At 43.3% G+C, this 16,465-nt stretch overlaps 1 protein-coding gene across 1 annotated transcript in view; it reads left to right on the top strand.

The window, feature by feature from the left end:
• Nucleotides 1–16,465, top strand: part of LOC128301463 (hemicentin-2-like) — a 69,981-nt gene that overhangs the window by 43,119 nt on the left and 10,397 nt on the right. The window contains exons 2-4 of the mRNA XM_053037963.1: nucleotides 6,417–6,606; nucleotides 6,682–6,942; nucleotides 7,048–7,244. Of these exons, the coding sequence (XP_052893923.1) occupies nucleotides 6,417–6,606; nucleotides 6,682–6,942; nucleotides 7,048–7,244 (648 nt within the window). The remainder of the gene's footprint in view (nucleotides 1–6,416; nucleotides 6,607–6,681; nucleotides 6,943–7,047; nucleotides 7,245–16,465) is intronic.

Raw genomic sequence — 16,465 nt, 5'->3', positions numbered from 1 at the left:
TCGATAATGAATGGCCTGTTGGTGGAATGGAATTACTGTTTCGGGTTTGAAAAGTACAATTAAATTAACGGGTGAAACGTGTTTGATTAACACTTGTGAACTTTCAAAAAGCGTTGGGAGTGATTTAATTAAATGTTTGCTTTTTTCTTCCAATGAAACGGCTGTAATGCAACAATGTTTTATGATTGCTGAATCACAGTTTGCGATGTGATCATGGCATTGAAGATAGGGTTATGTCAGTAGTATTATTATTGGCAAGAAAAAATCCCTGAAAATGCATTTGGTTTTAAACAATCTAAAACGTGTCTAGAATATGTATTTGTAATCAATACATGGGGCAAAAACATTAGTAGGATGCTTAATTATTGTTTTTTATTCCAGTGCTGTACAACGATGCGCCATGAATAATGTTCTGATTTCATTGCCACAAACCACAAACACTAATGATACGCTGCACAAACTCGTTCGCAAAAGTGCACGCATCAGCAGCACGCCGCCACGGGTGCTCTGACGACTGGAAAGAATGGTGATCATAAATACTTTCTCTGTTGGCAGCGAAAACCAGAAAAAAACATCGCTTTCCCGCTTTCCATCCGACTGCGATGGGACAAATTTTTCCTTTTTTTGACGAATTTAGAGGAACCAACGTGCGCTCCCAGTTGCGTGTTTGTGAAACACCCTTTTTCGGAATGAAAATAGTGTGCGTGGTCCATTTGGTGGCCGTGGCTCACGGCTAGCTCTATCGACAGCTGATTAATCAAAGTTGATTAGCATAATCAATATCAAGCGAACCTGAGCACTTCAGCTCTCAGCCCAACCGATATGGTACCGTTTGATGCCGTCAGGCAAATGGTGTACCGCGTCTTGTCGGATCCGCACGAACCCTGCGGTTCGCTTTCGGGATGCAGGAAGAAGTGCTTTGAGTGGTCAAACCCATTACGATTATTAGCGGTTATTTTTCGTGTGAGGATAATTGATGGCTTACTTGTCCTTGCTGGAGCGTGGTTGATGGTGGCAGTTGCCGTGGTGTGTTCTCTGACGTTCTCTTCGTGCACGGCGCTGTGTGTTTATGGCTGGTACCACAATAGTGGAAAACCACTCTATCCAATCAGACACCGGATCTTGAAAGCATGGCTATTTTTCTTCACCCCGGTCCAATGGTTGATGTTGTGTTTGTTTAGTGGCCGGTGGATATATGTGCACAAACGTCTTCTCTGACCCTTTTGTTGCGTTGCTTGAAACTAGCGCTTTTGAGCTAATCCTTTTGTACCTGCGTAAAATTTCTCAATCACAACCGTGAAATTGGAAGGTAATTAATTAGCAGTTCATTCAATCCAAATTCTGAGCGCGATCAAGCGGATAAAAGCGGTGCAAACAGAATCATAAAGTTGACCAAACTCAGAGCGATGCATGCGGACAAGCAAAGATGTATGTGGTTCTTTTGTCCTTGAGCAAAGAAGAACGTATGAGTATAAGAATAAAATACCTTTTCTTTGCAATGAAAAATAAATTCCATGATTTAATAAAAGACATTGTTCATATTACTCATAATGTATGACTGTATGTAGTACTGCACATAAACGCTGACCAAATACATGATAACCCAATTTTTTGTTACATACAACTACTCCACCCACAGCCAAACGAGATCCGCTGGGGATAGTTTCGGAGTCATTTACGTTTTATGATGAATGGCGAGAAGTTGTTCAACTGGTGGTTTTCATGAACGCAACACTTGCCACTTTCAAAACTGAAACGAACCAATCGCGAACAATGGGAGTGAAAGAGCGAACCGATGGGCGCACTTGCAGTACTCTTGACATAAGCATCATTTATCTTATTGTTTGAGTATAGGTTGGCGTGAGGACATGCCAAGGCGGAATTTGAAAAATTGCACCCTAAGCGAACTCACCGAGTCTGGGCGAGTTGTCCCATGCAACGTTGGTCGTCATAATTTCCGGCCAAAGGAAGGGCCAGTTTCTTGGGTTTGCCGATTTTAAATTTAGTACCACTTTAATGTCGGTCAGCCGGGAGCGGGGTGTTTGATTGATTGGTTTAACAATAGTGCGCTTAAAGCGGAATGGAGAAAGCGCGTATGTACCGCCCGCGTCCCTTGGGTACCCGCGGTTGGCCCAGGCAGAGAAGGGGTCAGGTGAATCGGAAATCCTAGTGTTGAATATTTTGTTACGACGATATCGATAGCAGCTCAGACAACACAGGTCTTCCGTCTTCCGTTCGGCGCACACATGTCCGTGGGCTTTGAAGTTTTTGGTGGAAAGAAACGTTCAACTAATTACACAATCAATTACATCGCGGCTCTATTCCCGTTTCTGCCTTCCCGTTTCGGAGTTTTGGCGCAAAAGTACGCATTTGCCAGTGGCGTCGGCGAATATTCCGATCACGATTAGCAGGAACATTTCGGGCGAAAAGAGGCTTCTTACCTTCACCTCAACTCACCTCACGCTTAGCGCCGTTTAATCGTGGCTATCATTTCAATATGCTGACGATCGTTCATCTCGGCTAACGGCCCGGGTGACCGGTCTCCTCGCACTGTTTGGCATGTTCGACTGGTCTGCAGGAAAGTTTCCGATTTCGTAGATTAATTTTCAACTTCGAGACGATTTAATTAATTTTATCCTCGAGCTAGAGGAAACCATCCCTGGAAAAACTTCGATCCGACGAAACAGGAACGACGCTGTAGTGGGAAGAACCGAGAAAATGTGTTCAGCGCACAACAGAGCACACAAGCAATGGCAGAGGGCGATGGCTAGAATCCTAGACATGTTCTTGCTCTTATTCATGTGCTTTTTTATATTGAAGTCATACTGTAGTAGCGTTGGTCAAGCTTTGATTAAGTTAGAAATGCAAAACCATCCAATCAAATTTCCTGCCGAAGAGAACAACAAATCATGCCACTAATAAAAATAGACATGAATGCTTGAGGAGATTCCCTAGAATTCACTATATATCGCTGCAAAATGTTGGAAATGTGTGTTCATAGATATTTCCCAACGGCGAGCTTTCAGTGAAATTAATGGAAGACGTTGGCGAGTGAGTGATAATAGACGAAACGGAAGATATGTTTTCGATCGCCGCTTAATGACACTTCAGGCGATGGATTCCAGGGTTCCCGGCGTTCAATCCCGGCAGTGTGTGAAGAAGGGTGCAGAGGAAATCGCTATTTATGTTTGATAAAAAAGGAAAGGAATCCGTGTGGAAATAGACTGGAGAGTTTGTACGGTGAATGATTGGGATCGAAATATAGCTGGAAAATTTATTTTCCATCCTCAGTTTCCTCCTGCTACTTGCGGCTGTGATGGATCGGTAAAACTTCTCCGTTCCTAAAGCGATGCATTTTTTCCGAAATTCGATACCATTCAAGCGATTGGAGTTTTTAGCTTTGCTTGAAACTATTAGTTCCGTTTAAATCTGTTCGTTTACAGCATTGATGGAACAATTATAAATTGTTCGCCATATTCAACATTGTTTGTTGTAACTAACAAACAATAGAGATTGAACTTTTGTTGGATAAAATCCATGCAAGCTTTAAATCAGGTGCACAATATATTGTTCGAATCGCAACGCTGTTCAATTCATGATTTTCACTTTTAGGCGTGAATTAGTTATGCACCCCTGTGTTAAAAGTGATCTGAAATTCATAACCATACCGAACGCGCATCTTCATGCAATACTTTACTGCAGAGACTGCAGCCTGCGAGCAAAATAGCTGGTGAGATGAGACCCAGCGGTGGGAGCGAAACCGAAACGAATTCGAAGCGTTTGGTCGTGGAAATTAAAGCATCATAAGCGCAAGCACTAAAAAAAACCTCTGAATCTGAATAGCTCAATGATGGGAAGGTGGTGGGTATGACGTTGTAAGTGGAACTGAAGCGAATTGCTAGCTACTACTGCTGATTCATACGAAGCTCGCATGTGCCGGTGCGATGGATGCCTTCCCAGCGGCTGGGAATCAATGTACGATTTTCGATGCTCTTCGATGGAAGGTGTGTAAGTAAAAAGTAAAACCAAGCAAATTTGATAGAAATACACGCGCCACGAGTTTTCAGTTGATCAGCTTATCATGCTTTTTGTTGCTGCTGATATCTTCTTTTTTTGCGCCCAACAGCTTGGACGAGGCAAAGGTGTTAAAGGAAGAGCATTACTAATGCACACGAACAGTGCTCTTTTTCCGATTAGCTGATTGATTTTCAAGAATCTCACATTGGACGATGCTGAGGTTGAGCTGTATGTTTGGTTGCGGAGAATATTAATTGCTGTAAAATCCCATTCCACAAGAGTGGCATCGACAGGCAGTCTTGAAGAAAAGGAAAGTCTTAGCTACGCATGTTTTGCTGGCATGCGAAGATGCTGCCTGGTGCTCCTTCTAGTAAAGTGGAGTAAATTACTGTGAAAGACCGAATGCTAAAGGCAAATGAAATGAATTCCGTAGTAAGTGCGCAGTAAGTCCGTATGCAGATGGCTAAATGTGCGCGACGAAATGGTTCATGCAGTAGTGAAGTAATGTTCATATAATTACGTTATTTAAAGCAAATTGTTTTGCATCACATGCGCGCTACACTCACACATGGCGTGGCAATTTCGAAATGGTTAAACCAATAGCAATCAGTGTCTTGTATCAATACCCGCCGGCTATTATGAAGTGTAGGAATGTTTTGATGATACGGAATGCTTTTTCCCCAGCTGGTGTTACTGCGAAAACTCAGCAACCAGGTGGATGAGGATGATGTTGATGATGAGTGGTGAGAAAAGCTTTCATCGGAAGTCACAAATTTGCGGATGGCGTTTTGCAGATATTTTTCTGCACCGTCATTAGCGAATTAGGTTTGATTTGTAAGGAGTTGCAGGAGTTGGGCCATGTTGACTTGTGACTTGTGCCTTGTGTACGGTTGACTGATTGGTTCGTTCGCTGACGACGCCCGTGGGACTGTTCATCGTTCAGATTGAACCTCGCCACCAGTCTTCTACCGTGTTGCTCTGGTTTCCGTTACCCACCGCGCGCTCGTGTGTGTGTGTGTTGAGAAACAGGAAACCGTTGCCAAAGACTGGCATGAAAGAGTCTTATAAACAATGCAGCATAATGTAATTATGTTTGATAATGATCACACGATTCTTAACTGTTTCATACTTTATGAATGTGCCGAGCTGTGCGCCTACAAGGAATTGAGACCATACAGTGTGTAGACGAAATGAAAGGTGGTGAGGTGGGAGAGTGATGAAGAAAAAAAAATCCGGACAATAAAGCAAACATGGCCAAGTAAACTAACTGTGGGTTGTGGCCTTCTAACAATGGATGGGAGGGAAGTCGCCTGCACTGGGGCAAAGAACAACTGGCAAAGAAAATGAATACCGCATACACCCATACACCGAGCATGATTTCGATTCCGTGGACACTGTGCTTCACATCACGCGTGTGTGATGTCGTGCGTGAGACATATGGTGGAAAAATCGTGGGTGAAAAGTCACCGACCGAGTGTTGGCCGATATATGGGTTGATAACAATAGCAGCAATAGCAGTAGCAACGGCACCACAACACCATGTTTTGATCGTCGTCTTAAGAGCGTGTAGACAATAGAGCATCCTCCGCAAGGTGTCGTGCACCTGAGTTTTGGGACAGGCCAGATCGGTCGAGCAGAAAACACTGTCTGAGAATAGATCTTGCAGCGTGTCGTGGCTGTGTGGAAATGTAATTGTTTTATTGCAAACAAAGCACTGGGAGCTGTGGGAGCAGTAATCCACGTGATCGGATGTGATGAGAAGTCAGCAGTCACCATGCACAGGCCTAGCAGGATGAAACAAGTGGAACAGAGCACGATGAGAATGTTGTGTCTAATGTTTTCACATGTTCGGCGTTCACAACAGTTAGTTTAATTAAATTTCCAATATTGATTTAGTTGTCGGTTAGTCAGACAATATTTTTGGTCGGAAATATCATCAATATTTGCAACCTAAGATATAAATACCAATTTGTAGAACGCTTTATTGAAATGTGTCTTCGTGCATTTGTTTGCTATACAACTCGCGGAGAAATTTATTAAACCAACGTACGTTACCTTTATGCACACATTTCACAAACAGACCATTTATTGGAGTGAAAATATTTACCTTTCACAACTGTTTGCTTCTCTGTGTGAAGGTTTCGCGTTAGGGTGACGTTCTCTTCTTGTGGGTGAAGATTGGATATACGGGACTGAGCAATGCAATCTTACGCGAAGATCCCGTACTGTGCGCCGTAGATGTAAATCCTTTTGAAGAGTACCCGAAAACCAAACAAGCTTATGATCAATATTTAGCGAGTTGCTTAAAATGTTTACCCCGTCTGTTGCTGTTTTGGGTCGCCATTGCCTTTTTTTCCCTATTCGCATGCTAATGTAATGTTTACTTTTCTATTCTACAGTTTTGCTGCTGATCAGTTTGGCGATGGCGAACAAAACGATGGACACACGGGAAGGTGAAGACGTGATACTGAAGTGCCGCTTCAATGAGCACTATTCCGACCGCGAGTACTCCTACTATTGGGCCCAGCAGTCACCAAACAAGTACGACAATGTTGCGATCAAGGGTGATACCTTCAACCCTAACTACAAGTGAGTATTCATCCGTTTTACGCGTGAGTATCGTTGAGCTGGTTAAAAATGTGGCCGTTTATTACTTTTTTCAAGGATTGACTACCGACCCAACCAAGGCATATACGATTTGCAAATATATAACGTATCGTATGCTCGCGATAATGGACGGTTCGAGTGTCGCATCAAGCAGATCGGTAGCGATAATGCGATCTACGAAGATTACTACAATCTTACTGTTCTGACGCCACCGCAGCCACCGTTGATTTTCCCTGGAAGCGAAACAACTGCCACTGAAGATAAAAAGCAGGAGCTCACCTGTAGCAGTGTGGGTGGCTCTCCAGATCCAACGATTTCGTAAGTACCCGAAGCAAAAGTAAATTTAACTGCGCGCGTCACTAATGATGATAACACAATGCCTGCTCTCTTTCCCAATGGTGTCGATACGCGTTCGAATTGTAGCTGGTATCGCGAGGGCAGTACAACACCTCTGGCGGCCAATCTGATCTACGGCGGATCGCGTGACATGCAGACGACCAGCACCCTGACCATTATCCCACGCCGAGAAGATGACGGAGCAAAGTTTACTTGCGTAGTCTGGAACCGGGCTATGCCGGAGAGCCAGCGACTCGAAACGGTTACGACGCTGTCGGTGAACTGTAAGTACACGATCAAAGTTCCCTGAAGTGGTTGTATATGGAATGTATTTTTCTCAATCGTTCCGTTTGTTGCGTTTTGTTCGTCTTCCTGCAATTAAACTTAAATATTGCACACACCACATCCGCGATCAGTGAAGATGATCGACGAGTTGCGTTTGGGATAGCTAATCGAACACTTCCAGGAAATGGGACATTAGTCAGTCACACATTCACTAGTTCGCTTCATTTTGTCTCAGTCGTGCACGAGATGATTCAGTTACACCTTCCGAGATGGGTATTTGTGGGGAAAACCCCTCGATCTCGCAATGGACGAGTCTCTCGACGAATAAGCGTACGCAAATCAGCATCACATCAGACATCGGTGTATCTGGTTGACCTCATTTTTTGTGGTTGCTGAGATGATTCATTCTTCATCCGGAACCAAGCTAGTTGTCCATGGCAGTCGTTTGCCTTTGGATGCAAAAAATGAAGAATAGGGTTATGTTAAAAAATGCGTGTAGCTCATCGTTCTCCTTTTTACTGGAAGTGCGACACGTAAAATATTAATCAGAGAAATTCGCGTGCCACTCTGCACGTGTGTTTGGGCACAGTCAAGGCTCTTTCCGGCTGAGTGGCAAACTTTCCTTTTTTGTTTTATTTCGCTTCCGTTCCATTCCGTGTGCCGTTTGATGGTCCGTTGGATTCTACTTTCTTTTTTATCTCCTACCCCTGTTCCATTTCGACCTTCAACATCCAGGCATTGCTTTACGCTACGGCAGCTCTCTTCAGGCAAGATCCATTGGATTGTGTTCCAGGAAATGATTTGAATATGGCGCCCAGAGTTATTCAAAACTCTCTGCCAATCCGCCTTCCAAAAAATGCTAACACTGACAATTGTTGTTGTTTGTTATTTTTATAGAGACTTTGAGCTGGGCAGCTTCATTCGCCTCCAACACTGACAAACGGTGATGCGATACTGGGCGAATAAGAAAATTCAAGGTGGATGTTGATCGAAGTACACACTGTTGCATCTTTCGAAGAAAACATTTTCGTGTGGCGCTTAGATTTATGTCAGGAGAGCAGCACATTGCGTACACTTTTACGCCTTCCTTGTGCTTCTGTTAAAGGTTTCATGTTTTGATTATTATTTTGATTTGCTTCTGTTAAAGCCAACGCCGCTTTTCTCGTTTCCATGGGTAGTGAGATATTATCCGTTGGTTGTACAAGATTTTCAATGCATTTTTTATGAGTTCCGGTCGAAATGCCAACAACAACGAGAGTAACGTTGTCATATTGAGCTGGAAGTGAGTTTTCTGTTGTCAGTTGTCGGAACGACTGGTTTTGAAGTGATTGGAATGATTGAGCACAATGCTTTGATTTTATTCATTTGGTGGAAAAATGTGTCACTTCAGACTCGAGTAATTCTTGTTCGGCTGTTGGAATTTTCAAATCTTCGCAGAAAAATTATACAATATGTTAACACATAATCCAGATATATCTTTTTTTCTGCTACCACTGCAGAAGGAGAGATATAATTTCAAGCATAACCCGTTGCTACAGTTTTATTGCACATTGTACTTCTTCATTAATATATTTTTATATTTCCTACTTTTCGTTGTATTTCTGTTACTACTTTTTGGGATGAACTGACCGTTTTAAGCGAAATTCTTGGTTTATGTCATTTTGTGTCATTTTCAAATCAGCGGGAAGTTGATGGTAGAATTACGCTGCGGCGTTGTGCGTTGTATCATTGTTACTCTGTTGGCCGTTTTGTCCCCGAGGCGTACGCTTAGGTTCTTCTCGACCGGACAACCAGGCTCACTGACCGCTCTTAATAACCGAATCAAATCGTGGGGGAAGAAAAAAAAGTTAATGGGCATCATTAGCGCCATAGCGCTCGGTGTGCTTCACAGTGGGAGGCAGAACCTTTAGAAAGTCGTTGATAAGTAAGGTTTCGGTTAGAGAGGGCGACGATGTGGCGGATGGTTTGGCATTGCAAGAACAACGACGAAGCCCCGTCATAGCTGCTGCCGGTGTTGGTGGCGGTGAAATTTTGTTTTCCGTTAATTAGCCTCCAAGTTCTTCATTTGCACCCTCGCGGGTCGTGGGTCAGGCGAGCACCGAACCGGGGGAGTGGTCTGTTGTTGTTTTACTTGCCATTCTGCTGTATGTTTTCTCTTATTTTAGTTTTTTTGGTCTACAATGTAGCTTGAGCGCTCATTTACTGTACTTTGTTTTTCCGTGAGCACTTCTAGCGGAACGTTCTTGGTGTTTCGTTGCGAAAATTGAAATTACGATTTGTGCGTTGTTTGGATTTGTTCAAGGACTGGTGAAATTGGACATCGGACTCGAAGGAAAAGAGCCTACGGAGGTGAAGGCAGAAGAGCACAGATGTTTTCTTTGGCGCGTAGTGCAACACCGAGCGAGTATAACTGTCCTGCAGTTTCGTTTCGTGCCTGTTTCATGGTTGGGTTTTGCTGTTCTCTCTTTTGTCCGCTCTTGGAAGGGTATGCTAATTATTTTTCATCTGATTTAATGCTTGTTTGTGGTACGGCCTTGTTACGGTGGGTAATTGTGAAATCTGATTTTATCGTCATCTTCGTCGTTATTTGTATCGAAGTGGGCAGAAATGTCAACCCTTATCATGGGGTCGTTCAGATTATTTTTTTATTTGATTACACTTGAGATGATCACCAGGGCAGATTGTTTTCGTTTGATTAATTAGAGCCAATGGTTGCATGGTTGACATTTTTCGGTTTAACGTAGAAGCCAATTCGCGGGGGGAAAAACTGTTTCGAGTCATTTTGTTTCCAATTTGTATCGCGGTAAGGATTTCCTTTTCCATGGTTTAAAAGTGAATGCAATATTTCAATGCAAGTTTTTCAATGAGACGTATACGACGTACGTACGTGTGTAGCTTTAGTCAAAACAATCGTAAACTATTTAGGTTCAAACTCCGTGCAAACAAATGGATAGTATTAAAGTGGAACTTGGGTACTATCATCAAGCTGTTGCCACTGTTGCTGACAGGAACGTAAATAGTTTTCTAGTTTACAGAATGGCACAATATATTAAAAAGTTGCTATTGGTGGCTGAGCGTTATTCCTCATACGGGAAGGATCCTCTTTTACTAATGCGGGCTTAGAGGCGCAAGAGGCGCATGCATGCCTCGAAGATGCGACTCGCCTTGGAACGAATGTTTAATGTATTTAAATAAATTACCCAGCCATGAATGCCGGAATTTTCGTAATTTAGAAAGTTTGTCAATTTTGTACGTAGTCGTTGTCGTCGTTGGCTCCGTTGTCTGGTTATGGTATGCGTTGCCATCGGGATGCAGCCGTATCAGTTGCTCCAAAATAGATGGCAAACATTGTAGTGATTGTTTCGAAACGACTAGTGCTTCTTTGGGTTTCCTTCCTGAATGCAGCCAAACTCATTGATAAGAAATGCCAAAGCAAGTCAAGGATGGACAGAAGTCTTATGATGTCGCGGAAGCAGCCTCAGCGTTAGTTTCACAAAGCACTATAGTGAAACGATTTATGCCGGGCTAGAAACAGTATAGCGTTTTCCTGTGTAGACTGGAATTTTTCATCTCGAGTGAGAAGTTCGATACATGAAAATTTACCACCAAGTCTAGAAAGAACAAGGCGGTTATTAGAAGTTGGGTGCACTTTATAAAACGTGTAGAAAAAAGAGAGAGAGAGAGAGAGAGAGATAGAAAGAAAGTGATAGAGAGAGAGAGAGAGAGAGAGAGAGATAGAGAGAGAGAGAGAGAGAGAGAGAGAGAGAGAGAGAGAGAGAGCAAATCCTATCCTTAAAACATTGTCTGGATTGGTTTTACGGACGGTCTTGCGGGTGATGTTTCGCTACAGTGGACAGAATAGTTTTCTGTCCATAACATTGCGACAAAGCTGGTCTGCTTTGCCGTAGAGCAAGTAATCGGGTTGCTCGTTATTGTTCGAATCGCTATAACTTTTGAAGGATCGTAAGCCCGACCGACTAAACTTCTCACCTCCCTGACAAAACTTGGTCTATCATTAGCAGTACCGTAATGATAAATGGGTTTCATTTTTTCACTTTCACCCGACGCGTTGTAGGAGTGCCGGTGGAGCGTCCTCTTTGGATTCCGCACATCGCTGGCAATATGTACGCACATTTTTGGTGGGACAATTAGTGCTCATAAAATTGATTAGTTAAGCTTGCTTAATTAGGGCTACTCTTTTTCCTTTCCCTCGCGATGGTACGTGCGTGTGTGTCAAGGGAAAGGTTTTTGTTTATAGCTAGTGGTTTAGTGGAAAACATTCGTATAAGGCAATCCCACTTAGTGAGCATCGCTCGAAACAACGTTACTATCTTAAGAGCTGCTCGCCAGGAGACGAAATCAGTGATAAGAATGTAGGAATGAAATGAGCATTACGCGACAGTAGACCAACCTTAGCTGTTGGTTAAAAATGAAGTCAACAGCTTAGGAAGCAGTACGGCTCTGGTGCCAGCCATAACTCGAGTCCTAATTGTGGAGTGTAGTTTTTAACCCTCGGCGGTTGCACGCGAGAAAGAGGAAAATCCGTGCATGAGCAAAGTTAACCGTAACGGTTTAGAAAACGTATCCCAACTACGTTTCATGGGTTGATAACCTTCCGCAGTTCGAGCGTTGAGGAAAAATTGCCGCGGGTTGATTGACGGAATGCCCTTTCAGTAGCTGGGTTCTGCTCCGAATGCCCCGAAGATGAAAAATCATTCCATCGGAATTTGGCAGCTGCCAGTGACGGGTTTGTTTCTCTTTCACTCCCAATGTGATCTCATACCTACTGTTTCTCTTTCGCTGCCGGTACCGGTTGCGTTTGAGAATTTCGTTGCTGCGTGCAGACGAGGGCGTTAGAGATTAATGAATTGTGGAGGGTTTCCAGAAGCATACGAACGAAGCTATGTAGAGCATGCGGGGAGGTTCTTTTCAGGGTCTTAAACGTTACGCACCACGGGTTTAGTTGTTTGTTCGTTGGCCCGAATGTTGGAGCATTTCCGTGAGTCATTTAATCTCCGTTTGGAAGTAGCAATCCGCAGGGTTCTTTTCAGCTCGGGTTGGCAAGATCTTACGCAGCTTCGAGCACTACATTACGCTCACTAAGTGTCATCATCAGCACGGCGTGGAGGTAAAATAATCACCACCAGTCGATGAAATTATGTCCTCCGGATGCTGGGATGAGGAATTTGTAAATGGATTTTACATTAACGACCATGGTTGCAGGGGTGAGAGGGACAACGAGATTTGACAACATTCTTCATTGTGCAGTCGGATGGGGCAAATGGGCTGAAAAAGTGTTATATTGTAATATTTGGTTGGTAGTGCCACGTGAATGACAACAGGAATTTGACTGAGCGATTCTTTCTTGTCGGATTTTCCTTTCGAATGTTACAATTTTGAAGGGGCAATTTGCTGTCATTACGAATGAAAAATGATGCTTTAAATGATCGTACAAGGTGTCTCACTCATGGCATTGCAACTGATGGCTGGTAACTGGCGCGTATTTCCTCTGGACAGGTTTTTGTTCGGTAGCCATTTGACGAATTACTACTCTGAATGTGTAGCATTTTGTGCTGTTAAAACTAATATAATGCTATGATTGGATTTGTAGCTTTTCGTAAAGACTTTTTTGGGGTGATTATTGAGCAGTACCACTTAACAACTAGTGCTACAGTTTAGTCAAGGTGAAACTATTACCGACAAAATGGCATTAAAGTGTCCTTTAACACACAGTCGAGGTAGCGTTTAAGAAAAAAAGGAAATTGTAAAAAGTTGAAATTGTAGCGCAACTGACGTTGGGAAACACTTTATTCAGATAATTAAGAACAAACATGTTAAGACAGAGTACACGACAATGTGCAATGCATTACATGACCAAAGAACATGAAACATTACATAAAAATACCATCCCCATGTTCGCTGGCCTGTATTTGAAAATGTATTTGAAGAGGTTGAAATGGTTCCACGTTTTTTTTTCCAGCGCGTTTGAGTGACTTATGGAGACACATTTAGCGTGTGATAAGTCAGTGATAAAAGGTGACATTTTCTACGATCCGTTGTTATGTAAGGTGGTGTTTTTTGTGCTTTCCCATTGAACAAGATTTATTCCCTGTTGGTCGCTGTTGGTCATCAGCTAAACGTTTACTATCGTGATAAAGAAAGCGAGGTGATGTCTGGTGAACGTTGCGTCAGTGTCGTAAAATATGTTGCTCATTTAATTTACCTTTACGCGGGTGCCTCGTGGAGATGTGGGCGTCCTGTACGGTGCAGAAATCCTAACGCAGGGCAAGGAAGAAAGTGCGAACCGTTGGGGGAAAACAGGGGTTGGGCAGTGTTTCCGACCTGCGGGAACGGGCACAGGACAGTGCTAGTTCGTACGTCGAAGTATCTTAAGGATCATGTTTCCGGCGAACGAATGAACCGACGATACAAGATTGGCGAGGGGATAGAAAAATAGTTTAAAGACAGTGAAAAATTTGCCCGCATTGGCATAAATTATGCTGGCAGTGTTTGCCACGGGTGTTCTGGATAGTTACAGTTGGGGCCTGTGTGGTAGAATTGCTTGCTTTCGACTGCCTTTTCCGCCAGGATGGCAATTAATTTAGCATTAAAGCGGAGAAGGTCGCCTGAAGGATGGCCGGGTGTGGTTTTTTTTGTTGTTGCGTTAGACGTTGCGTTGAAATAGAACCCACAGTTTGATGTTATGAATCCGCTTGGAAGGTGGATGAAAAATAAACTGGAACACATAAAACTGTAATAGCGTTGAAATCAGAACCCAATCCGATTCGCTGTACCACTAGCGGGTACACATTAGCGTCACAATTTCGCGGGAAACGATCAAACGGATAGACTTGTTCGGGGTTCAGAGCTGTTGGAGCAGTTACCTGTCTCCCCGCTATCGTAAGATTACTTGCATGAAGCTAAATTAATTGTCCTAAAACTCAACCGCAGAGAAATGCTAACAGTAACGGCGTTACAACCGGTCTTTCCTCCGATGGTAAAGATAAAGATAATTTATTGAATTTCGTTGCCCATTTTGTTTCGAGGTTGAAAATCGTCAGGTGAAAAACTAGCCGTTGTTACGAGTCCGGGGGTCTGAGCTCTAATTTATGTATATCTTAGCTCGTACCATGGCTTGGAGCTAGTGCACTGTGCATGATGGGGCAATCGCAGAACTCGCCACATTGATACTCGCACCGTATATTGCAAGAAAGTCTGCGGGTTCTTATGTAGAGCGATGTAAATTGTTGCAATGGACTGCGATAGGTGCAGCAGAATGCAGGTGTGGTGCATTTCTTTTTATTTGCGCTTTTGCTTTGGGCACAGTGTTCCGCCGACCAGCAACTTTGCCTTTAGCAGGTGGCTTAACGAACAAATCTTGATCTAGGAGTTTTTTCTCTCTTTGGTAACTTCGGTTGCCACGTTACACTGTATCCGGCTCGTGCTGTGGGTGACTTGAGAATGCGTACATTTCAGACGCTTTCTTGGCGTTTACAGTTCCATTCGATGGTCGAGACCACCTCAGGAACCAGGTTTGGTACGATTGTCGGTTGCTCTGTTTGTCCAATTCAATCTATAAATAAACCACGAGGGGTATGCAGAATTTGGAATGGACGAAGAATAATAAGTTAACCCAACGCAAGTAGATGTCCAAGTCTTATCGCAACGAGCACATCAAGGTGCGAGCAGTTTGAGATCTGTTCGCTTTGATAATACAATCGCTTAGAGTGTTCCATTTCTAGTGCTTTGTGTTAATCTTTAGATAAGGTGATACGAAATGTTTATGATCTTGCCAAAGTGGTGGAGCTTCTATTTTAATCAGAACACGTGTCATCTTCCTCTTTTTGGCACTACAACTTGAGGATGTCTGTTCTTTCTAACTTTTCTTGGCTCAGACATTGTGAAATGCTCATCTTAGACACGAGATAAGACAATATTTCATCAAAATAAGTTAATTTCCTAGTAAACAATAAACAAAGGACATAATGTATTAATTATGTTATGTGAAGTAAGTAAGAATATATCAATTTTGTATCAATTTTCGGTTCATATTTTATTTGCGTTAAGAAAGTTAATCAGGAGGTCTCGTCTAAGTGGTGCCGAAGGGTTCCGACTTGGACGAAAATATCGCCTTATATGAAAACAGCAAGCAAATTAATAGATTTTAATTATATCAACTTATTTCGGTTGAGAGAACAAATCGAACCAACAATCTCGTTGAGCATGCTGATGTTGGGTTTGTTGGTTTAAAGTGGTAAAACTCAACCACGTCTCAAAGGCGCGGGTGGCAGCAAAGTTACAAACAGAAAAAGCCCTTTTTTGGGACACACAATAAAATGTTTACCTCGTTAGTGGTTCGATGGAAATTTATTGGTCAACATTCCAGGACCGCCGGACGACACACTACTAGCCATGTCGTCGTGGTGTGATTGTGCTTGCCGATGGTGGTTCATGGTGTTTTGCGCCAGGCAAGTTCGTTTGTAGGCGGTAGTGTTTTGTTTATGGTTGCTTCGTCCCGGTCAGCGCCGTACGACGCTGGGCCGGAAGTTTGGACCTTGGTTGGGTCGGAATTGGCGTATCTTCCTCGCTGTTGTGACCGTTTACTACTGCACCCCTTTTACGTCGACTCGGTTTCATCGTCTGGTCAGCGTGTATGCGCGAGAAAGGCGATACCAATCTATAAGGAAAGGAAAACAAGTGATAGCAGTGGTAAGAAAAAGGATTCGTTCGTTTTTCTGGATCACTTTAGTTTGGAGGAAGTAAAAATGAATGGCCTGTTCAAGATTTTTGACAACCGTTCCAAACCGTAGTGCTGCTACGGCATCGGAAGTAGTAAGATCGTGGGACGGGGCCTTGAAACCGGGGGGTAGGGTGGAAGATAGTGATGGTGACAGCACACCGGGGAAAGACTCTGAGGAGAAAAATTGATGGCCTGGATTCTCCCGAGGGGCTAGAGTAGGAAAAATTCCATTTTTTCGTCCTTACCCTCCACCACACCCCCCGGATAGTGGTGAGTCGTCGCACCAAGTTTTTGCGGAACAACTGGTGAAATAAAAGTACGTTTCTATCTTAGTTGTATTTTTTTTTTCTTTTTCATCCGGGTCGCTCCCAATATGCTGCTGCCGGCTCTTCGCCCTAGTCGATGGACAAGGAACCGTTGTCGCTCACAAATGGCTGTAGGGAAATTCCTGCTCTTCCTCGTTAGTTTTAAACATTTTTT

This window comes from Anopheles moucheti, chromosome 3 (genome assembly GCF_943734755.1).
Source record: "Anopheles moucheti chromosome 3, idAnoMoucSN_F20_07, whole genome shotgun sequence".
Classification (NCBI taxonomy): Eukaryota; Metazoa; Arthropoda; class Insecta; order Diptera; family Culicidae; genus Anopheles; species Anopheles moucheti.
This window is presented reverse-complemented; position numbering and strand designations above follow the sequence as displayed.